Source organism: Panthera tigris, chromosome B4, assembly GCF_018350195.1.
Source record: "Panthera tigris isolate Pti1 chromosome B4, P.tigris_Pti1_mat1.1, whole genome shotgun sequence".
Lineage (NCBI taxonomy): Eukaryota > Metazoa > Chordata > Mammalia > Carnivora > Felidae > Panthera > Panthera tigris.
Genome location: NC_056666.1, coordinates 5,164,506 through 5,188,343, shown reverse-complemented (window position 1 = coordinate 5,188,343; position 23,838 = coordinate 5,164,506). Strand labels below are relative to the sequence as shown.

At 45.0% G+C, this 23,838-nt stretch overlaps 1 protein-coding gene across 10 annotated transcripts; it reads left to right on the top strand.

The window, feature by feature from the left end:
• The first annotated feature begins 856 nt into the window (after positions 1–856).
• IL15RA (interleukin 15 receptor subunit alpha) lies at positions 857–22,129 on the top strand. 10 transcript variants are annotated; one of them, XR_006219581.1, is made up of 9 exons: positions 860–974; positions 1,964–2,093; positions 2,428–2,622; positions 7,277–7,432; positions 9,900–10,094; positions 10,293–10,439; positions 11,709–11,741; positions 12,126–12,257; positions 17,211–17,283. XR_006219581.1 is itself a non-coding variant. In XM_042990967.1 (9 exons), the coding sequence occupies exons 2-8, from the start codon at positions 2,033–2,035 to the stop codon at positions 12,235–12,237; spliced, it is 828 nt and encodes a 275-aa protein (XP_042846901.1). In that variant the 5' UTR covers positions 860–974; positions 1,964–2,032; the 3' UTR covers positions 12,238–12,257; positions 17,211–17,283. The 10 variants fall into 10 exon arrangements, 8 of the variants coding, with proteins under 8 accessions (XP_042846900.1, XP_042846901.1, XP_042846895.1 ...); XM_042990967.1 differs by having other exon boundaries at positions 10,244–10,319; XR_006219582.1 differs by having other exon boundaries at positions 862–974; positions 12,145–12,257.
• The last annotated feature ends 1,709 nt before the right edge of the window (positions 22,130–23,838 follow it).

Below are 23,838 nucleotides of genomic sequence, written 5' to 3'. Positions count from 1 at the left end.
ATATAGCCAGATACGGGGATCAAGAACTTCAGTAGGTATCACGCCCTCAAGTCATTAGACAAGGTCTGGAGTTTACCCTGCAGATCTACTGAGCACCTCTCTGTAGAGGTGCCACAAAAATGAAATCAATGTACATGGTCGGGCAAGTCCCAGGACATGGGGTTTAACCAGTAAGTTTCATACCGAAGAAAATCTTAGTGTCTAAATCTTGCTCAAATCTTTCAACTTCTAATTAGAAAGGGTGGGGGGCATTTTCAACACTGTAGCACAGCTTGGAGAAAACTTGAATTGGTCTAGCTCTGGCTCTTACCTTCTTTTGGTACCATTCTTCTGACAAAAGGTATGTTAGTTCTCACTGGGCATGCACTTCGTCACAGCCACGGTCTGCTGGGAGTGACTGGTGGGTTGTCTCCCAAAAGAGGGCCCAGAATCCTCCCAATGGCTTTGCAAAACCTCTTGGCTTCAATTTTACCTCAAGCTGCCTTAACTGGCTCAGAGAAAGCCAAAAATACCTAATTCTAGAATCTTCTGCATTTCTCACATTTATTTCACAGGCAACATCTTACAATAGAAGCAGTGAACACTCACACCTGGCATGATTTACCCCTCTCTTGCCCTAGATTCAACTGAGGTCTGAGTTCCTATGGCAGGGAACCCCAAAATCCCTCACCCCAACTTATTTCATTATGAAGAATTTCATGTATTTTAAACAGTATATAACATTTGGGCACAACTAATATTCTGCCAGCCCTCATCAGTGTGGCCTTCCATCTGTGGCCAGTGGCCAGCCGCCCGGCCCCCATGATTGCCCGCACCCATCCCAATCGGTCAGCATCTCGGTGGCACTGGTTATTTATTAACTATTTCAATTCTCACCCTGGCTTAGATGTAATCTATGAAAAGGAAAAACATCCATTTACAAAACAGCTGAAGAAACAGAGCATTCCAAAAACTTTCAAAAGCATTTTTAACAGGTAAACCATTTGTACTACTAAAAATTCAGAAAGTATGGAAAGGAAAAAAGTGAGAAGCTATAAGGCATTCAGTAAAAAGTCTCCCACTCCCAGCGTGTCCTCAGCTGTCTCTCCTCCAGTGTTAATAGTCTTTTGCATCTTTTCAGAGATTTTATGTACAGACAAAAAATTGTGGATAGGTACCATTTCTTCTTTTTTCACCGATGGCAGCGAATGACACACGGGGTTCTGTTCGTCTTCTTCCTAATGTAACAGTGTGTCTGGGAGATCTTTCCACTTCAGTGATAAAGAGCACCCTTTCGTCTGTTACAGAGGTCTGACTAGCACTTCTTCAAGGAGTAGCTGTACTGTAAGTTACTAAATTAGTCTCCTGCTGACCACATGCGAGGTAATTCACACAGATACTGGCTACTATAATCAATAACTCTGTACATACTCACTTCATAAATATGCCAGCATGTCTGTCGGGAAAATTCTTAGAAGCGAAATCGCTGGGGTAAAGGGCATGTGCATAATAAATGTCATTCTCTGAACAGGTGTTTCTTGAACACCTTCTCTTGCCAGTTACTGTACTAGGCTCAGGGAGGGTGGTGTCGGGCAAAACAGATGTGGCCCCCACCCTCTAGAGCTCGCAGCGCACATTAGGAGACAGACAGACAGACATTATAACATCTCAGTGTCTTCCATACAACCCTGAAGGCAGCTGACTGCGCAGGGAAAGAACACGGAACTACGGGACCTGGCTGCTTTGAGCGGGGAGCAGCAGGGAGGGAAGGCTTTCCTGAGAAAGTCATGTTCAAGTTAGGGAGGATGGCAGGAGATGGGCTGGGGAGAGTGGTAGGCATGGTGAGTGGCAGAGGGGGGGGGGACCGAAGGCCAGTGTGGCTGGGGGCGGGAGACAGGGGGAGAGTAGCTAGGGAGGAGGTGGGGCCCCATCCAGCAGAGCCTTGAAGACTTCTTGAGGATGTGAGTTTTTATCCTAAGAGCAGTGGGCAACCAGGAATGAGTGAAACCATCATATGCATTTCTGAAGATACCTGGCTGTGTTACAGAAACGGATGAAAGGCTTTCAGGGAGAACAAGCAGGGAGAGCAATCCCAGGGCTGTTACTGTTTTCAGGCAAGAGAGCTCAGAGGCCCGGGCTGGGCTGCGTGGGCTGGGAAGACCAATAGGAAGGGGAGGGCAGGGAGAAGGGTTTCCACTGATGACTCCCCAGTCCCGAGCCATGCTGGATGGCGAGCGCCTAAGGCAAGGCTCCTGGGAGGCCTCTAAACGATGAGAGCCCTTACTGAACGTTTTCCACATGCTTGGAATGTGGGGTGTATCCTAAGGGGCCCCCAGGAGAGCCAGTCCCTGGCTCGAAGGTGCTGAGTGCCACCCAAGTGACCCTGGGGAGCTCCTCTGAGCCAGCTGAAATGTGGTCACCTCTCCTCTCTTGTCTGCACCTTTGCAGGTGTCACGTGCCCTCCTCCCACATCTGTGGAATATGCAGACATCCGGGTCAAGAGTTACAAACTGAACTCCACCGAGCGGTATACCTGTAACACTGGCTTTAAGCGGAAAGCCGGGACGTCCACCCTGACAGAGTGCGTGCTTAACAAGACCACGAACACTGCCCACTGGACAATTCCCAATCTCAAGTGCATCAGTAAGTACACGGCCCTGCACTGTCTCTCTGTCCCCCTCGCCAAGACCGTACAGAGAACGGAAGGCAGTGTGGAAGGCTGTGGGAGCCCATCTCTCAGGGGAGGGGGACAAGACATTTGTGTGGAAGTCTGAGGCTAACTGAACCGTTGGGCCTCTAAACAACACCTCTGGGGGTGGGAAATGTACAGGATTTAGGGTCACACAATTCTGAGTTCCAAACCTGGCTCGGCCCCGCACCATCCTGAGCAAGGGCCCTCCTATCTTGGAACTTCGTTCATTATCTAGAAAATGAACCTGAGGTCAACATTGTGGGTTGTAGCAATGTTAAGTGAGCCCCGGTCAACATTCACTACAGCCACACCTCATTCTGTTGCGCTCTGCGGTGTTGCATTTTACACATAATTGTGTGTTTTGTTGTTTTGTTTTTACGAACTGAAGGTTTGTGGCAATCCTGCCTCAAGCGAGTCAGTCTGTTGATGCCATTTTTCCAACAGTAGTTGCCCACTTTGTGTCTGTAGGTCACATTTTGATAATTCTTGATGTATTTCAAACTTTCTCATATTTGTTGTGGTGATCTGGGATCAACAGTCTTTGGTGTTCCTACTGTAATTGCTTTGGGGTGCCACAACCCACACCCATGTAAGGCAGTTAACTTCATCAGCCGATGTTGTGTATGTATCCTGAGTGCTCCATCGACTGACTCCTACCTCATCTCTCCCCCTCCTTGGACCTCCCTGTTGCCTGAGACCGAACAATACAGAAATTAGGCCAATTAATAACCCTACGATGGCCTCTAAGTGTTCACGTGAAAGTAAGAATCACATCTCTTCTCAAATCAAAAACTAGGAATAAGTAAGCTTAGTGGAAAAAAAGCATGTCAAAAGTCAAGACAGGCCAAAAGCTGGCACCCTTGTGCCCAACAGTCAGCTAAGTTGTGAATGCAAAGGAAAAGACCTTGAAGGAAACTGAAAGTGCTACTCCGGAGAACACACGAGTGTTTCTTTCTGGAGAAAGTGTGAGTGGTCTGGATAGAAGGTCAAACCAGCCACAACATTCCCCTAAGCCAGAGCCTCACCCAGAGCAAGGCCCGACCTCTCTTCAGTTCTATGAAAGCTGACAGGGGTGAGGAAGCTTGAAGCCGGCAGAGGTGGGCTCAAGAGATTTGAGGAAAGGAGTCGTCTCTACAACATAAAAGTGCAGGTGAAGCGAGCAAATTATCCAGAAGATCTAGCTTATCCAGATGATCAACGCAGATGAAACAGCCTTGGAGTGAGAGAAGACGCCATCCAGGACTTTCATAGCTGGAAAGGAGAAGTCAATGCCTGGCTTCAACCCCTCAAAGGACAGGCTGACTCTCACATGAGGGCCTAATGCAGCTGGTGACTTTGGGTTGAAGCCAATGCTCACTGACCATTCCAAAATGCCTAGCACCCTTCAGAACTATGCTAAATCCGTTCTGCCTGTGCTCTGGAAATGAAACGACAGAGCCTGGATGACAGCACTTCTGTTTACAACATGGTTTACTGAACATTTTTTTAAGTTTATTTATTTATTTTGAGAGAGACAGAAATGAAGAGAGAGCACAAGCAGAGGAGGGGCATAGAGAGAAAGAGAGAGAGAATCCCAAGCAGGCTCTGCAATGTTAGCACAGAGCCCGACGTGAGGCTCGAACTCATGAACTTCAAGATCATGACCTGAGCTAAAACCAAGAGTCAGTCGCTCAACTGACTGAGCCACCCAGGTGCCCCGTAGTTTCCTGAATATTTTAAGCCCACTGCTGAGCCCCACTGCTCAGGACGACTCCTCTCAAAATATGACTGCTCATTGACAATGCACCTGGTCACCCAAGAGCTCCGATGGAAATGGATAACGGCATTATTATTGTTCCCATGCCTGTTAATACAACACCCATGCTGTAGCCCATGGCTCAAGGAGTCATTTCAACTGTCAAGTCTTATTATTTAAGAAATACATTCCATGAGGCTATCACTGCCATTCCTCTGATGGATCTGGGCAAAGTAAATTGAAAACCTTCTGGAAAGGATTCTCCATTCCAGATGCTATTAAGAACACTCATGATTTGTGGGAAGAAGTCAAAATATCAACATTCACAGGATAACAAGAGTTGGGAGAAGTTGGTTCCAGCCCTCGTGGATGACTGTGAGGGGCTCACGACCTCAGTGGAGGGAGTCACTGCAGATGAGGTGGCAACAGCGAGAGGACCAGAATCAGAAGTGGGGCCTTGAGATGGGACTGAATGGCTGCAATCTCAGGATAAAACCTGAATGGATGAGGAGTTGCTTCCCATGGGTTCCTGAGATGGAATCTATTCCTGCTGAGATGCTGTGAAGATTGTTGAAATGACAACAGAGGATTCAGGATATGACACAAACTCAGTTGTAAAGCAGCAGCAGGTTTGAGAGCATTGACTTCAATTTTGAAAGTTCTACTGTGGGTTAAATGCTATCAAACAGCATCACCTGCTACAGAGGAATCATTCGTGAAAGGAAGGGTCAGTCGCTGCAGCAAACTTCATTGGGGTCTCTTATTTTGTTTTGTTTTGTTTATTTATTTTGAGAGAGAGTGAAAGAGAGAGAGTGTGTGCACTCAAGTGGGGGAGGGGCAGAGAGAGAGAGGGAGAGAGAGAATCCTGAGCAGGCTCCACATAGAACCTGATGCGGGGCTCAAATCCATGGACTGTGACATCATGATCTGAGCCAAAACAAAGTGTCAGATGCTTAACCAACTGAGCCACCCAGGTGTCCCCACTGGTGTCTTATTTTAAGGAATCGCCACAGCCACCCCAACCTTCAGCAACCACCACCCTGATCAGTCAGCAGCCATCACCGAGGGAGGACCCTCCACCAGCAAAAAGATTATGACTCACTGAAAGCTCAAATGATGGTTAGCATTTTTTAGCAGGAAAGCATTTTAAATTAAGGTATGTATATTGATTTTTTTAGGCACAATGTTATTGCCCATTTAATAAACTATAGTGTAAACATAACTTTTCTCGGGTTCAGGTTGTACAGATTGTTGTATTAATCCTCAAATAAGTTTTCTAGGTGTGCAGGATGGTTTAGTGTTGATCTGGCTCTATTTCAGGGACAAGAGACGCAAAAAACTTCCATGCTGTTCTGCCATCTTGGCCCCTCCCTAAACATAACTTTTCTATGCACTGAGAAACCAAAATATTCATGTGACTTGCTCTATTGCCACATTCACTTTATCATGGTGGTCTCGAACTGAACCCACAATATCTCTCTGAGTTATGCCTATATTATTACTATTGGTGCTTTAAGATTATGATAGAATTTGGCTACAGACAAGGGTGTATGCTCACAGCATGCTTGCTTTCCAGAGATCTTTCCCAATTTCTTCCTAGAAGATGGTGTGCAGGGAAATTATTACTGTCCTCTGTTGTTAGCCACCCAGGAGAATGGGGGTACCCACCGGGCAGATTCCCTTAGCCTGGTCACCCATGGCTGGTGTCCAGCCAGCACTCCAGAGCACGTGTGAGGGAAGGTTGTCCGAATCAATTATTTTTAACCGTCCACAACTGGGTAATTTTGCCAGAAGAAGTCAACAACCTTGGAGTGGAAGCCAGTAGGGCTATTTCCAGGACTACTAAGTCCCTTACTTTGGAAACATAAAGATTAGCTCATGGTTTATTGCATATTTGGTGGCTATCCAACTGCAAGCTAGATACTTTCTCATAACATCTGTGAACATTCTCCACTCCTCTCTGGGGAAGGGGACAGAAGGAGTTGTTCTAGAGCAAATTCCCTCTGCTGTAAGAGTCCTTGAAGAGCCAGACTTTCTCACTGAGTGTGCGTTCCTTCCCTCTCCCCCTGCACGTCCGTCTCGCAGACATCAGGGCAAGGAGGAAGCCTTCTGTTTGTTGCAAGGGAATCACTCAGCGGCAGAACATAGTACCACATGGCATCAAATGCCACTCCAATGATGAGCTGGGTGAGGACAGGTACGAGCAATAGCACTGTGGCAAAAACACAGAGTAGACAGCTTACTCTGTCCAGTCCGGGCACGCGCTGGTACCTGTAATCCAGGGGCAAAAATAAGGGCTTTCCACTGCAGGGAGAGTGACTGTTTCTTTGAAGTTCCAATCCATTTGGATGAACGAATCCAGGATGGAGAAGAGTTGTAGGCTCTGAACCAGCTGTTGGAGGGTGGGGGAAGAGGAAGGAAGGGGGGAGACCTGGAATTACAGACTTGTAGAACCTACAGACTCGAGCACCCTGAGGCTTCACTGGCACAAAGACATCTCACCTTCTGCCACTAACAACTCCCTCCATTACTTTTCCTAACCTCTTGTGCTTGGGATGCTTTTATTTTATTTTTTTTCCTTACAAAATAACTGAAGCTACTGAGTAGTCATGTATTTTCCCATGTAAAAGACAACATTATAAAACTGAGTTGATCTCATGAATACCCTTCTACCCAAAAATAAAAGACATTTGATATGTGCGCAACTTTTTGGAAAGCCTAGAAAAATAGTTGGCAGTCTGTTTGCATTTGCATGGGAATGACAGATTGGGACACATTGTTTGTTGACTATTTCTTGTGCTTCTGACCTCTCCCAGGAAGCCGGATATCTCCATTTTAAATTTCTGTATGTATTATTTTTTTATTTATAGCCAGTTCTGAAGCAAGTCTCCACCCTCAGGCTCATAAATGCCATGTGGTTATGCTCTCTCTAGGAGACCCCTCCCTGACTCATCTAAAGCCATCCTCTACAGAAATGCCGGCAGGGGTGACCCCAGAGCCAGAGAGCACCTCCCTTTCTGGAAAAGGTAGGGACGTTGGAAACGTTTTAAGGACTCCCATTCTCCACCACCTCTCAGGTCCCCACAAATGTGTCAGATTCTTGAGGCCCTGCTGGAGTCCCACTGCAGACTCCAACAAACAGAACCCACTTTTTATTTGAGTCAAAATTAAATTTTATAGTAGCTTCGTTTTCTCTTTTAAATCAAAGGTACTTGATACCCAGGTTTCATTGGACTTACAGTAAAACCTTGGTTTGCGAGCATAATTCGTTCTGGAAACATGCTTGTAATCTAAAGCACTCGTATATCAACGGGAATTTCAAGAACCATTGGCTCAGGTATGATCATGTGACGTTCAGCGTCACGTACAACCTGTATTGCAAGGCGTCTTTGGTTTATCAAGTTAAAATTTATTAGAAATGTTTGCTTGTCTTGTGGAACACTCACAGAACAGGTTACTTGCAATCCAAGGTTTTACTGTAATTAATAGTGGTTCCAAATCCACTTTTCATATGCTGGATCAGACTTAGTTGCAGATGTATTTCCTCATCAAGAATTGGGGAGGATCTGAGGTTTTGCCTGCCTGGTGTGTTAACCCACCAAAACTTCCTGGGTGCCTGCGAAGAACATTAGCTCCCCAATTCAGAGACCAAGGACTCCCTTACAGGGCTCAGCAGTCAGCGGGAGCGTGGGCATGCTTTTGTCAATTCCCTCCTCCCTGTGTCCCACGGGGGCGGCAGGGATGGATCTAGAAGATGCCTGTACATCCAGCAGGCTGCCCCACAGGAGAGGAGGCCTGAGTTCAAGCAACCGGAGTCTTTTATAACTGGCCAGCCATGTCTGCCCTTTGCTCCAGAGGGAGGTGCCATCTCCACCTTCCGAGATTTCACGAGCATCCCTGAAAAGTTAGTCCTGAGAAAGGGCTGTCAGGGACTCTGCTGACAAGGCATGGGGAAACATGAGGGACCCCTGAAGAATTGTCCCCCAACCATCCCAACTATGACAGCTCCGGGAAAAAGCTGCGAACACCCCGCATTTCCAGGGTCTTTCCTAGGTAATCTTCTATCCCAATTTGCTCAGCACTGTCCTGATGTTTTTTTCTTTTTAAATGTTTATTTATTTTTGAGACAGAGACAGAGACAGAGCAGGGGAGGGGCAGAGAGAGAGGGAGACACAGAATCCGAAGCGGGCTTCAGGCTCTGAGCCGTCAGCACAGAGCCCGATGCAGGGTTCAAACTCATGAACCACGAGATCAGGACCTGAGCCGACGAAGTTGGACACTTAACCAACCCAATCCCCGGCACTGTCCTGATGTCAAGAAAATTTGAGACCTTAGCTGCTTGGGACAATGTGCTCTATATCCTGGGAAAGCCTTACTTTACACTTAACTCTTGAGGTTTTATGTCTGGTCATCCAGTGGCTTTTCCTGGCCCTGGTCTCCCCCTTTTGGCCCCAGGTGTACTCTCTCTGCTGCCGTTGGCAGCTCTGAGCTAGAACATGGCTTCTTAGCCGTGGAGGCACACTGGGATCTCCTTGGAACTCTGGTGGTCTGGGGAGCAGTCTGGGAACTCGGATTCTAGAAGCTCCCCAGGTGATTCTCAGGGAGCCAAGGCTGAGAACCAATGCTGAAGGGAAGACAGGCCAGAAGGAGGTTTCCTCCTAGTTAGTTAGTTAGTTAGTTGACTACAAACAAGAGGATATAGTAGAGTACTGGCTACATTTAAGTTTGGGGTAATTCCAAGACCCCTTTGACCCAAGTCATGCCCAGATCACCCACTGATGAGAATAATCAAGGGGCCTCTCCCAGCCTTGCTTCGTGCATCAAACACGTGGTCAGATGAAACTGTGCCATCAAACTCTCAGACATGAAGAGTGCAACGGAAGACCCATTTTTCATGGAAAGAGAATAGTGAAGTCTTGCCACCACGCCTCACAGTTTGGGAGCGGCTATATGCCAGTTAGCACAGGGAGGGTGAGGACATAAACACCAGGAGGGCTGCCCTCCCTTAGATCGGGGCAAAACCAGGGCACTGTCTTCAAATACTCTAAAACTCGGTCTGGCTGAATCTCAGGCTTCCCCTTATTTCAAAAGCTGTGTGCAAACACGCAGAAAGGAAACTAAAATCAGCAGCCCAGATATCTTTGGTAAATACAGTCATACTTGTTTTTTGAGATCAGTCCCTCACCGCATCTTCCGCGCCTTCTCTAGTAAACAAGCCGGGAACGACTCGAATCCGTGGGATCTTTAGGTTACGTGCACCATGATAAATAGCTGTAGATCCTCTCGTGTTCTCAAATGTCCCTCGGCCATCCAGATGGAGGAATAGGCTACTCACTGAAGGGATTTCCCCAAAGAGCCCTGGAGGAGGGTGCCGGGCGAGGGCCGGCCCGGGGTGGGCTCACTAGAGCAAGTCTGAAGTCCACTGTCTTCTAGAGCTGCGCGGAGACACTCTTCAAAGTATTTATGTTCTCCATATCTTGCACTTTCCTACAGAGCCAGCATTCACTTCCAAGTCAGACAGCACAGTGGCCACAAAGGCAGCTACTGAGCCAGGCTCCAGGCTGATACCATCAAAGCCTCCGGCTGCGGGAACCACAGGGGTAATCAATAATGAACCCTCCCGAGCCCCAGCTCAGACAACAGCAAAGGCCTTGGAACACACCCCCTCTGCCTCGCAGGAGACGCCAGGTTAGCACTGGCTTTGCATACTTTAGGAGAGGTCAGCAGTCCATGAGATGTGGGTGGAGACCTCGAGTGAGCTGGCTGCCTAGCATCACACCTTGCAATCCAAAGTCCAGGCCACTCAGCAACCCTCTGCCTCCTGTTCTGTGCCACAGCCTCCTTGCTCTGCTCTCTAACCTCTGTGCTCTGCCTTGGCTCGGTCAGCTGGAAAAGAAAGTCCGTCTCCCAGAGGTGAGAAGGCTCGGCGTATTGACCTGCATGGCAGAGGCTTTGCCGATCTGAATGGTATCTGCCGTCTCCCAATATGGGAGGACGGTGGAAGCTTTCTGCAATCTGGAGTCGCGATCTGCGGTATGAAACAGCCTTTGGTAATCTGCGTCTGCCGCAAAGGCATATCTGATTCTTTGTGGGGGTTTTCTTCGCTACCACAAAATACATTTGACTACATTCCCCATTCTGCACCTTTCATCCCCATGACTTAGTCATCCCATAACTGGAAGCCTGTATCTCCCACCCCTGCTTCACCCACCTTGCCCATGCCCCCCACACTCCTCCCCTCTGGCACCCATCAGTTCGTTCTCTGTATTTATGAGTGTTTCTGCTTTTGTCTGTTTGTTCATTTGTTTTGTTTTTTAGATTCCACATCCAAGTGAAATCGTACGGTATTTGTCTTTCTCTGTTTGACTTATTTCACTTAGCCTGATACTGTCTAGGTCTGTCTGTGTTGTTGCAAATGGCATGACGTCATTGTTTTCTATGGCTGAGTAACATTCCGTTGTGATTATACACACCACATCTTCTTTATCCATTCATCTATTGATGGACACTTGGGCTTGCTTCCATATCTCAGCTGTTGTAAATAGTGCTGCAATAAACATTCGGGTGCATATAACTTTTCAAATTAGTGTTTTTGCTTTCTCTGGGTAAATACCCAATAGAATTACTGGATCATGTGGTAGCTCTTTAATCTTTTGAGGAACCTCCATACTGTTTTCCACAGTGGCTGCACCGGTTTACATTCCCACCAACAGTGCACAAGTTTCCCTTTTCTCCACATCCTCCCTAACACTCGTTATGTCTTGCCTTTTTGACTCTAGTCATCCTCACGGGTGTAAGGTAATATCTCATTGTGGTTTTTCACTTGCATTTCCGTGACGATCAGTGATGTTGAGGATCCTTTCATGTGCCTGTTGGCCATCTGTATGTCTTCTTTGGAAAAACATCTTTTCAAGTCCTCTGCACATTTTTAATTGGATTGTGTGTGTGTGTGTGTGTATGTGTGTGTGTGTGTGTTGAGTTGTATAGGTTATTTATACATTTTGGATATTAACCCCTTATTAGTTATGTCGCTTGCAAATAGCTTCTCCAATTTAGTAAGTTGCCTTTTCGTTTTGTTGATGGTTTCCTTTGCTGTGCAAAAGGGCATATGTGATCCTTAAGCATGGCCCAGCAGCTAAGTAAACTACCCTTGTTCTTTGCTAACGGAAGTTTGGTTCCGCCAGCCATGACTCTCTCAGGCTTTAAGATGGGAGCCAAAATGTCTAGAATTCCTCCTGCTTAATGAGAAATGAGTGCCTTTAGGACTACGGCAATAACTGAACTGCACTCTCTTCTCTGCAGGTACCTATTCATACAGTTCCGGAACTGTGACTGGTAAGTGTTTTGTTTTTTTGGTCCTAGCAGTGCTTCTGCCCTGAGGACCTCGGTCTCAGGGTGCGGAACAGTCCTGGCTTATGCCTGCTGCCCCAGCATGGCCACTCACAGCCCCTTTCACTCTCAAAAGTGACTCAGTGTAGATAATAAGTCATAGATAGGATCACCCTACTTATGGGATTCTACCATGACTGTTTATCTCAATACTGGTAGCTTCTCTCTGTCAGGCTACACACGTGGGAACCAGAGAGCTGGCACATCACAAAAGGGCCTCCTCGTTCAGCTACTCAGTTCCACTAAGCCAGGCTAGACTCATCCCAGACTTAGCAGAGAACCACAAGCGTGTGAGCGGCTGTCAGTAACATGATGTTATTCATCCGTTAGCTGCATTAATCTCTCGCAGGGTGTTAGCCCCATGCACTTTACAGCAAGACTGGCCACACTTCTTGGGATAAAGGCTGCTGTCTACACAAGATGCACACAACACTCAACGTAGGAGAGGAAGAGACTGTCCCGGTGAGTGTTAAGGAGGAGAGTGGAAAAGTGTTTGCAAGGAAAAGAGGAAAGAAAAAGAGGAAGGAAGGGGAGGAGAGAGAAGAAGAGAAAGAAGGCAGAAATGCAAGTAGTAAGAGAGACTAAGACTTTTGTCTGTACAAGTTTTCAATAAGCCAAAAAAAAAAAAAACCACTGTAATTTATACAGAGAAAACACAACTTATTTCTATTTTCTATTCACGAGTTATCCTCTTAGAGAACGACTCATATTCTTATGATTATATTTTATCTGCATCAAGTGTCATCTAGAAAAAAAAAAACAAGCAGCTTCAGCCATTTTAACAGCTTATATGCAAAGGCAAGAGATTGAAACTAAAATATGTTTATCACGTAAGAGGTGACCAGTAAGTCAAGTAGCCAGCCTAATTTTTCTCCTTATGTAATATACTATGCTCACCTTTCCACAAAGTTTTAAGTTTTTTATTCATTTTTTTGAATTGGTAATATTTGCCGGGGTTTAAAAATTACAAATTACAAAAACATATACAGCACAAAGCCCCATCTTAAACTGAAAATTCCCTTGTAGGAAGAAAGTTACTCCTGTTACCAGCTTTCTGGGCATCCTTTCAGAGAGGATCGATACACGATGCTAGCTAGGTATTTTAGTTTCACTGTGTTGCACCTGTGTTCATTTTCAACTAATGGTACCTCGTGGAAATCCTTCCATATCAACACATAGAAACCACCTCATTCTTTAAAACAGCTACCAAATATTCCACTACCTGGATTTGCTACAGTTTGTGTAGCCAACCCCCTATGGGCATGTGACTGTTGACAGTCTTGGCTACATGACAAACAGTGATTAATTGGAAAGCCTTCTATCTATCACTTGGCTATGTGCAAAGAAATCTGTAGGATAAAATCCTACACATAAAATTTGGGGGCCATATTTCCTATGTCGATTTTCAAACAACTACTTTACTACGGGATATCATCTTATGATGTATTTCTCCAGTTCGTGACTTTCACTGGACTAAAACATCAGAAACTCTCTCCCAAACTCTGAAGTGTCGTGTAATACACATTAACTCAACACCTGCAATAGTCTGATAGCTCCGTGCAAGAAACTTTGGACATACAGAGAATTACAAAAAACAAACAAACAAACAAAAACTTTAAATCTTTCCTGTTATAAGATTTCCTTCTTCGAGGGTGCTTCAACATAAACATGTTAGCACCTAACTTAACAAGACAGATCAAATAATTGTCAGCAAAGAAATAAAAATGAGTTATACTTCACTAGGCGTTAAGTTTTATCTGCTAAGAAGGTGGAAGCTAAAATGGAAATCATGCTAGTTTTCTAAAGACACTTAGTGATGGTGACTTCCGACTACGTCATATATATCCCAGTACTGTGGACCAAGAGTATACCCGTCAGATTCAAGTGGCAGAGACATTCACTGGCTCCCTGAGCATCAGTAAGTGTTGCTATTTCTGCACGAAGAAGCAAGCAGTTGAGAGTGTTTGTAAGGGTATATAAACGCTTTACCGTAGTAGTCGCTCAGCAAATGTGAATATTTTAATCAGCCCATTGATAACCACTGATATCACCATTTTTAAAATAAGCTATATAAATGATTATCACAGCTTTTAAAAGTTGCTTTTTTTTTTTTTTTAGTTCAACAGAAAATGGTAAATGGTAGATGCCTAATAAACAGCAAATGAATAAGTGAAGTTGAGGACTTGGACATTTATTAATAAACGTTTAGGAAGTGTGATTCATCATTTCATTGTCTTAAATATCTACAGGCTCACTTGGCAGCCTTTTTAATCAATAATTTCATTCCTTCATTCTAACTATCTGGTCTCCAATCCTTGGCTAGGCTATTCTTGAGGACTCCCGATTGTAAAATAAAAAGGTAGAATGTCACCTAGGACAAGTGTTCACCCGGCCACGTCCCTTTAATATGCTGGGAGGGAAGAGTTAGATTTTCAAACTGTCATACCTCTCGTCTTTCATATCAGAAATAAATTTGCTGCAGTTGATATGCTCAGCCTTTAATACGAGCTAGCTCTATATCATTCGTCTGTGTATTCAATATCAATCGAGTTCTACTTGGTGCCACGTTGGTCCTAAGTTGCAATAAAATGCAGATTTCTCATTGAGAAGCAAACAGCAGGTCAGAAGTACTTCAATTTATGGACCCTTAAGGGTTTAATTCAATCAATTACGTGTTTATTAAGTGCCTACTCTGAACCCAACACTTGTTATGTGCTTAGCACAGTAAGAGACAGCAGAGAAACACTGCCCAGGAATAACGAATTGATATTCTTACTTCAAAACTGCCTTCCTCGGACACGGGCACACCAGCACTCCGGTCATGGCCACATGGCAAATAGCACTCCTTGGCTGACCTAGTTTGCAGGGACTGCTAAGGAATGGTGAGTCCCCATATTCTCAGGGGACATTTTCATCATCCGCACTGGACAGTGGCCACTGGCTGCCAAGGCCACCTCTTACATCAGACCCGCATGCGCTGTAGGATGAAGGCAGGGCAGGGAGTTACTGGCCTTTCCCGGCCTCCCAAGCAATAATCCACTCTTTCTCCTCCCTCCCCCAACTCAAATCCTCCTCTGTTGTCCTCTGGCTCACCAGACCTCTCTGTCTTCCTTTTTCTCCAGCCCATGCACCCCGCGAGGAAACACCAAAGGGTGGGGAACTTGCCAGTTGATATGTTTACCTATCATTTTAGTGATTTTGGTGTCGGTTTCTTTACTCAGTTTGCCTCGATATAATTGAGGAAGAGGCCAAGGATCTGAGTTTGTCACTGAATTCAAACTGCTCTGTCGTATCGTTGGCTCAAGAGCCCTCCCCTCCCTGGACTTGGAGTCTGCAGATTCTATTCTTATTCAGAAGAAACAGGAAGATGCATTATGAAAGTAGAACCATAGTTAACATCAGCTGGCCTTTTCCAATAAATCCCTCCGTGGACAGTAAATGCATAACAAGCCTATTAGTCAGTGTGAAGAAATAGTTTACCCTAGGGTACACCATCTCTGCCTAGAAATTTATTTCTGGTTTTTAGTCATAATGATGATTAATGATAAGTCTAAAAACTCAAAACATCTCTCACTGATTTGCCATGTTTCCCGTTATTTCCTCTGGGACTTTTCTATTTTATTTTTATTTACTTAGACACAGGTAGTTTTGCTTTTACAACTTTACTGTCTTCTGATGACAGTATCGTGTCAACAACGTCAGGAAAAAAGGAAATTTGTTTTAAAAAAGAAAGTAAAGATTATCTACAATTCCACCATGACTTAATACTTTGGGATCTATCCTTCAAGGCTGTCCTGTGCATATGGACATACATCTGGCCTACTGGAGATTCTTTTTTGGTTCATTTTTATCTCAACCAGCTTTTTTCACTTAAGATATTGTGGACATCTTTCCATGTTAATAAATACAGATTCATTCCATAATTAAAAAACATTTTTTAATGTTTTTATTTTTGAGACAAAGAGAGACAGAGCGTGAGCAGGGGAGGGGCAGAGAGAGAGGGAGACACAGAATCCGAAGCAGGCTCCAGGCTCCGAGCTGTCAGCACAGAGCCCAACACGGGGCTGGAACCCATGGACAGTGAGATCATGACCTGAGATGAAGTTGGACGCTTAACCAACTGAGCCACCCAGGCGCCCCTCATTTCATAATTTTTAAAAGCTGAATGATATTCCATTGGATGGATATATTTTATTTACTAATTTAATTTTTCTATTAATAAGAGATTGAGATTAATATAAAAATTGTGGTTTTCCAATGTTTATTTATTTTTGAGAGAGAGAGAGAGAGAGCAGGGGGAGAGTCAGAGAGAGAGGGAGACACAGTGAGATCATGACGTGAGCGAAGTCGGTCGCTTAACTGACTGAGCCACCCACGTGCCCCTAAAAATTGTTTTAAACACTACTACAGGGGTGCCTGGGGTTAAGTCAATTAAGCGTCTGACTTTGGAGCAGGTCGTGATCTCACGGTTCGTGGGTTTGAGCCCCACGTGGGACTCTGTGCTGACAGCTCAGAGCCTGGAGCCTGTTTCGGATTCTGTGTCTCCCTCTCTCTCTGCCCCTCCCCTGCTCATGCTCTGTCTCTCTCTGTCTCATAAATAAATAAAACATTAAAAAAAAAAAAAAAAGGTTCACTGTGTCCTCTGGCTAAGCCCTCTTGCTACCAGGAGATCCCACTGTTCCTATCTTGTCTAATAAATCTCAAATGGCCGAGAGCCACTGGCCTCCCACCACTCCAGACCCTGCCTTCCAACTTGCCCAAAACAGGATCTTTCCCTTCTCCTCAGCCATTATCTTATTCTCCTCTTACCTGTAACACCTCTCTTAGAACACCACCTCATTCTCCTTACCATCTGCCTCACCATAGTTGCCAATAAAAAAAACAAAAAACAAAAAACAATGCAGGCAAATAAAAAAAACAACACGGGTGAAATTGGGAGATATGCTACACTGCATGCTGTGGTTTCTAAATCAGGATTCTGTGAAGCTGACGAAAAAGGAGAGGATGTCTCAGGGACAACTGAGGAGGACCCTCGCCCTGTCCGCTCTCTGACTGTGGCTTTCATAGCAGATATGGCTTCTTGTCCGCACAGTCCCACCCCAGCCCTTGAACTCTGAGGCTTTTGCCTTCCCTTCTCATCCTGTCACCGTATCTCTCTCGTTGGGAAGGATGGGATTAGGAGCGGGGGATGAGGACAACATGAACTGGTGGCGTTGGTGGGGAAAGCATGGACTTTTGGCCCACAAGTAGAGTGCATCGGGCCGCAGAGAACTCGAGAAATGTTAACAACAGTAAGCTGGCTGGGAAGGCATTCGGATCTCTCTGCAGGAAGGTGAACCATACACTGTCCAGTTCTTAGAAGTGAACCTGCTCCCGGGACTTCTGGCATGACGGCTCACTTCTGCTCTCTTACAGCGGCCATCGTCATGCCTGTCACTGTGCTCTGTGTAGTATGTGTGGGACTTCTGGTGTGTTACAAAAGATCCAGGTGAGTAGAGCAAGAGAATCACGCCGGACGAGACTGCTCTTCCTCCAAGAAAAGAGTGTCACCGTAAAGACTCCGGGCCTGCCCTCGCAAAGGAAGGACCCCTTTCCCGGCTACTGAGGCAGGCTCTTGCACGCACCCCCTTCTATACTGGCCCAAAGGGGAGCCAGCCCCGGGACACCCCTCACTTTTTCCAAGACAGTCCGCAGGCCCCCAGTCAGAAACAGAAAAGTTTTCTTTCCTTTTTGGAAGGAAAGCATGCCAAATAACTAAGTTGATGGGGATGCAGCTCTTACGCTACGTTCACAAGTATATTTTCTTGCAATATATACATTTCATGGGTAGAGTACATCTTCTGCCACTTGCTGAAATTTGAGTTTTTATATATTTTTTAAATGTTTATTCATTTTTGAGAGAGACAGACAGAGCATGACTGGGGGAGGGGCAGAGAGAGGGAGACACAGAATCCGAAGCAGGCTCCAGGCTCTGAGCTGTCAGCATAGAACCCGACACGGGGCTCCAGCCCATGAACCATGAGATCACGACCTGAGCCGAAGTCGGATGCTCACCCAACTGAGCCACCCAGGTGCCCCAGAGTTTTCATTATTTTTCTACTCTTTAGGTACTTGTATCATTTTCATTAAAGCCTCAAATGGCATATTAGTCTTAATTTTCTACTCCTATTAATTAATAACCAGTGTTCCAGCATTCCATATTGCTATGGCTGTTCTGGATCCTTCCTCAGCATTACACAATGAACAATGGAAATCAAGTTTGCTGAAACTATTTAGTCACTAGTCATTAAATATTCTTTGCTAAATTTATCAGTATAAAGATTATATCATCCTTTGAGCCTGACTTTGGCAACATGAATATTCCATGAAATACTGCTCTAAAGCCACAACGAAAAAGTCACCTAAATATTCACATCAATCTTCAAAAGCTGGTAATACCATCTCAACCAAAAGAGGTGCCAGAAACCTCACAGATCGTTTAGAAATTAACACACTAAGTTTGATGTGTTACTCAAAAATCTGTCAAAACAATCCCAAAAATGCTCAAATGTGGCAAAATCAAAAATGACTTTTGAAGGATTTTCAAAATATCACTGTAACTAAATTTCCACATGAGCTGTTGTATTTGGAGTTACATTCTTAAGAGATTATAATGAGTAACTATATTGACTTAAAAAAAGTATACATAGTCTATTTTAAGAATACATTAAAAAGAATCTTAAAAGACTTTGTATATTTGGTATACATGGCTAATAAGTATGCTTATAAGATGAAAACATCAATATTCACTGACTATAATAAGGAAATATTCATAAATGTATCTTTAAGAAGAATTGATAAACCTGAAAAGCATAATGAAAAGCATAATAACTACTTGGTCATTTGGTGAATCAATTCTTTGCCATAAAGTTCTTTTTTTGCAAGTAGGTTATTAGGTAGATTTGTCACTCAACAAATTGGCTTTTAGCAAATTATTTTCAGTACGTGGGCCTAGAGTCCTGATCCATAGTCTAGCTCTCACTCCAAGGAGCTCAAAGTGCTTATGTACTGTATTATTTTTTTTATTGAAGTATGGTTGACATGCAATATCCAATTCGTTTCAGGTGTACATCATAGTGATTCAGTATTTTTATGAATTATGATATGATCCCCACGCTAAGTCTGCTTACTACCCGACACGGTACAAAGTTATTACAAATATCATTGACTACATTCCCCATGCTGTACATGACATCCCCATGATTTAATTTATAACTGAAGTCTGTACCTCTTAATCCCCTTCACCTATTTCACCTGCTGGCCACTAGCCCCTCACCTCTAGCAACCACCAATTTGTTCTCTGTACCCACACGTGTGTTTGTTTTGTTTGTCCATGTTTGTTTTCTAGGTTCCACATATAAGTGAAATCATATGGTATCTGTCTTTCTCTGTCTGACTTATTTCACGTAGCATAATGCCCTCTAGGTCCATCTGTGTTGTTGCAAATGGCAGGATGTCATTCTTTTTTATGGCTGAGTAATATTCCATTGTATCTACATAGCATTTCTTTACCCATTCATCAGTCAACGGACACTTAGGTTGCTTCCGTATCTTGGCTATTGTAAACAGTAACTGCAGTGAGCTTAGGGTCGATAAAGCTCTTCAAATTGACGTTTTGGCTTTGTTTGGATTCGAAGTGTTTACTTTGAAATGCCCTAGACTTGCCTATCCTCAAGAGGTACATGATATAATCCATGGAAGAAAACTGCTGACCCAGAAACTCGGGGCCTAAAAAAACAGTGACAGGGAAACATGTGGAATTAAGACTCTGCCTCCCCTACTCTTGGTGACTCAGGAACTGATTAATATATTTGTTTCTTTAACACGTACAAAGTGCCAAGAACTGTTTTAAAAGCTTTATAAATATCGCATCATTTTTATCAAGACGATCTTGTCTGGCTTCCCCAGGCTCCCAGGACTCTTTCCTTTTTGTTCCTGCCATTTGACTACTGCTATTTAGCAGAGGGAAAAGAGGCGGTGAGTGGCTCCAACAGCATGGTGAATATTTAGCGGATGAGGGCGTTAAAATACCAAACTAAGGTTTAAATTCCATCTGTGAATGGAAGCGATCTAGGCCTTCTCCATCTGAGTGTTCAATAGGAACCATCTGTTGACTTGGTTTGCGGGCAACCCTCTCCTCTTTTCAAAACCTGTGAATTACCTGCTTTACAGGCAAACTTCGCAGATACGCACTGTTGCAATGGAGAACATGGAAGAGATACCAATGACTGGGGGAACCAACGGCAGAGACGAGGATGCAGAAAACCAAGCATACGACCTAGGAAACTCCAGGGGGAAGCTGAGGGCAGCCAAGGCTGAAGCAAGGATGCCAACTCTTCCCTAGCCGAAGAGGTCCAAGGAAAGACTCAGGTGTTGGGTGCCAGCAAAGAGCCCGTCGGGATGATAAAACAAACATGTTGGTGTCATTTTATCGACCGTGGCCAGCCGAGACACCTCCTGTATTTGTAGCCTCTCCAGTCTCAGGATGCCCTGTCTCAGGAGGAGGGCTGACTTCCTAAAGTCCTGGCACTTGAAGCTTTCCTGGGAGTGGCTGGACACCTCGGCCTTCCTTTTACTTCATTAAGACACTTATTCAGGAGAGCTCATCAGCTTGACTATTCCATCCCGCATCCCTACTTGCAGTTCACAAAGAAGAGAAATAAATACCCCTGCGGCTGGAAGAGAATTATGCGGCTCCTCCTGGCTTATGAGACGGCTGCGAGGATGACGACGTCATCGTAGCTCCTAACCACCGTCTCTCCAGTTAGGTGCTCTGCATGCACTGAAAAGGAGCAAAGAGGTACTGTGCCCAGTGAGTCCTCTTGATTTAAGGATTCAGAAAGAAGGAAACTGAACTCAGTGACATTTCCCATATATACGTTTTTCTATTTATACTCCTTGTCAATTATAGCTACATATTTTATAACTGTTATTTTGAAATTGTACCTTGTATAAACAAAATGTCTATTTTCAATACAAAAAAAAAAAAAAATAGCGCACTGAAAAATCACTGAGGAGAAACATACCACAAAGAAAAAAAAGGAGAAAGCAGGGGAATACAGAGCCCCAAATGGTAGAGCTCGGCCTCTCTTTCTAAAGGGAGAAAAAAAAAATCTTGCCTAAATCTGGATCTGATCTCAGTTCTGGAAAATCTCTAATAAGACCTCCATGTGAGAAGCAACAGGTTATGGCCCAGGTGTGCCTGGCGCACACAGTCTCTTTCCCTGTGTTGTTCTCTTTCTTTCCTTTAGAACATGTATTTGTAAAATCACAGGCCTAATCTCACCTCCTTTTATCGATGAGAAAATTGAGGCCGATAGCAGTTGACTTGCCCAAGGTCACATGGCTCCACTGATGCCAGCTTAGATGAAATTTAGGAAGGGTAGTGGGGTAGGAGAGGAGCAGTCCCCACTATAAATGGGCCATGAGCCGCCTCACGCACAGCCAGGGGCAGCCAGGGAGCCACCGCCAGCATCCAGGAAGTGGGGCACAGGCAAGCATCCCCGTGCCTCCAGAAGCTCTCAAAGTATCCATTCCTTACCAACCTCCCGTCATCGCTTTAGATGGTTTCATCCAAAGGGAAGGAAGGGTAGGAATTTCAAATGGCCAGAGTTGGGATTTTAGAGCCACACCCTTTGTCACTCCTTGCGATTCTCTTTTCGAACGAGAGGAAACTCACTGCCACGCACGAGCTGAGACACGTTCATTGCCATCGGGCTCCATACTTGATTATCCTGAACCTGACTGTTGCGACTTTTTGCTTCTCTCTTCAGCCCTGCGTTTCTAGAGTTCACCATTAACTGGATCCATTTTGTTCTTTATAAGAAGTTTTAAGAGTTTGACCCTTGTCTTAAAAGCCAATCTGACAGAAGACACAACTTACACACACACACACACACACACACACACACACACACACACACACACACACACAAGCTGGCAGGTGTTCAGCAGAGCCAGAATTCTGAAAGGTGTCTGTGGCTGTACGAGGGGTGAGTCACATGGCCACTTCATGGGTCTGCGGTTCCACTTCACTGTCATCTTTGGAAAATAATACGATGACCTCTGGGGGCCCATTTCTAAGCTGTAGAATCACCTGGTTCAGGTCCATCACAGAATAAGTCTGTGATCCATGAGGCACCAAGTTCAAGCTGGGGAAATTGCACGACAAAAAAATAGATCTAGAGAAGTAGATCTAGACCCAGAAGCAAGCAGCATCGGGTGGAGCTGAGGTCTGGAAGGATGGAGGCCAGGAGGGTGAAGGTGAATAAATAAATCAAGTGGTTTTGTTTGTTTGTTTGTTTGTTTGTTTGTTTTTTAAGTGAAGAGGTAAAATGAATTCTCCTATTGGGTGGTGCAGTCCTCCTAGGGACACGTTTAAGTAACTTGTATGATGCCAAAACATACCACAGCCCCAGAATTTACCCCCTGAGCAGTGATGGACATCTTGAAATTAGGAACTGTTTTCATCTTTGAATTTTCAGGGACTGATGCAGTGCCCTGCAGGTGATTACCAAATGCTGGATAAATAAATTAAAATGCTCTTAACTGAAGTATGGCAATATTCTCTGACACAGGGTAGCCTGTTCTCAGGCACAGCTATAAAGGAGGTGATGTTGGTGACACTCAGCCTCTTGTCTTTCTGCATCCAGTCTCCCCATCCTTCCCTGTCAGTGCCAAGCACTTGCCTCAGAGTTCTATCCCCATTTTACACATAAACAGAACTTGACCGATACCCCGAGGGTTCTGTTGGGAGTACACATGGGACCTGGAGTGCCCAGAGAGTAGTGACAACCTACGGAAGGGCAGGTGTAAGCAGTAAGCAGTACCCGGTCGGGGTCTGAGGCGCACCTCTTCCCTCACATCAGGGGCCCTTCCTAATCCCTCCCACCTCCCCCCTACCAGTAGGCTGCACACCGGAGTTCTCCAGAATCACCACTATGCTACATGAAAGCCTCAGATCCCTTCCACCTGGGAAGGTCCTGCCAACTGACCTGGTATCATGCTACATCCTCCACTCATCTGTTGCTGCAAAACAAATCATGGAAGCTCTCAGCTACCACTGTTATCTCTGGGGGCCAACTGGGCTCAGCCGGTGCTTATGTGGCATCAACTAGATGCACTCACTGGGCTGCATTCAGCGTGGCTGGGCTGGGCTGGGCTGGGCTGCAAGGTCTAAGAAGGCTTTGCTGGCTCACCAGGTGCACCAGCACTCTTCCGGGCTGGCTGGGGCTTCCTCACAGCATGGTGGCCAGCGGGTGATCAGACTGTTACATGGCAACTGAAAGAAGCAACTGCCAGACCCCTTAAAGGCTAGGGACTGCCACACGTCACTTCTGTTGCATTTTATTGGCCAAAGCAAGTCACCAGGCAGCCAGGTTCAAGGGGCGGGGTGGGGGTGGGGGTTCAACAACAAAAGGAATCAATGGAAGCCATCTTTGGAGACTATCTACCACAATACCTTCCAGAGCCATCAAAGAAATGCAATTTGTCTTTCGATCTTTGGCACTCAGTAAATGCCAATAAATGTCAGATGCATGAATTAACAAACGAATCCAGGGATACCCACAAGGTACTAAGAAGAGTCAATCTTTTTATTATTATTATTTTTTTTTTAGTGAAAAAAGTATATAGGACTCAAAAGGATTTGAAAGTTCTACAACCGGTAAGCCTTTAGCCCAGACGACATCTGTCAGCTGGCTGCAAATCTGCATCATTCACATTGTTTTCTCCTCTCTCATTTCCTGTCTTCCACAATATTTGCCATGAAGAAAATTGATTGCCCTTCATCTTTGTTACTTTGTCTTGCTTTTTCGTGATCAATAAATAAGATTTTTACTCTCTTCTTTTTAAACCTTCTTCTAGACATTAGGAAGTAAGAGGACAGGGACCAAAAGAGCACATGTAAGGATCTCTCCATGTTTCTAACTGCCCAATCCATTTTCTTCGCCAAGGAATGACCTTTACTATTAGCTGAGACTGCCACGTCTTGGCCTCAGAATAT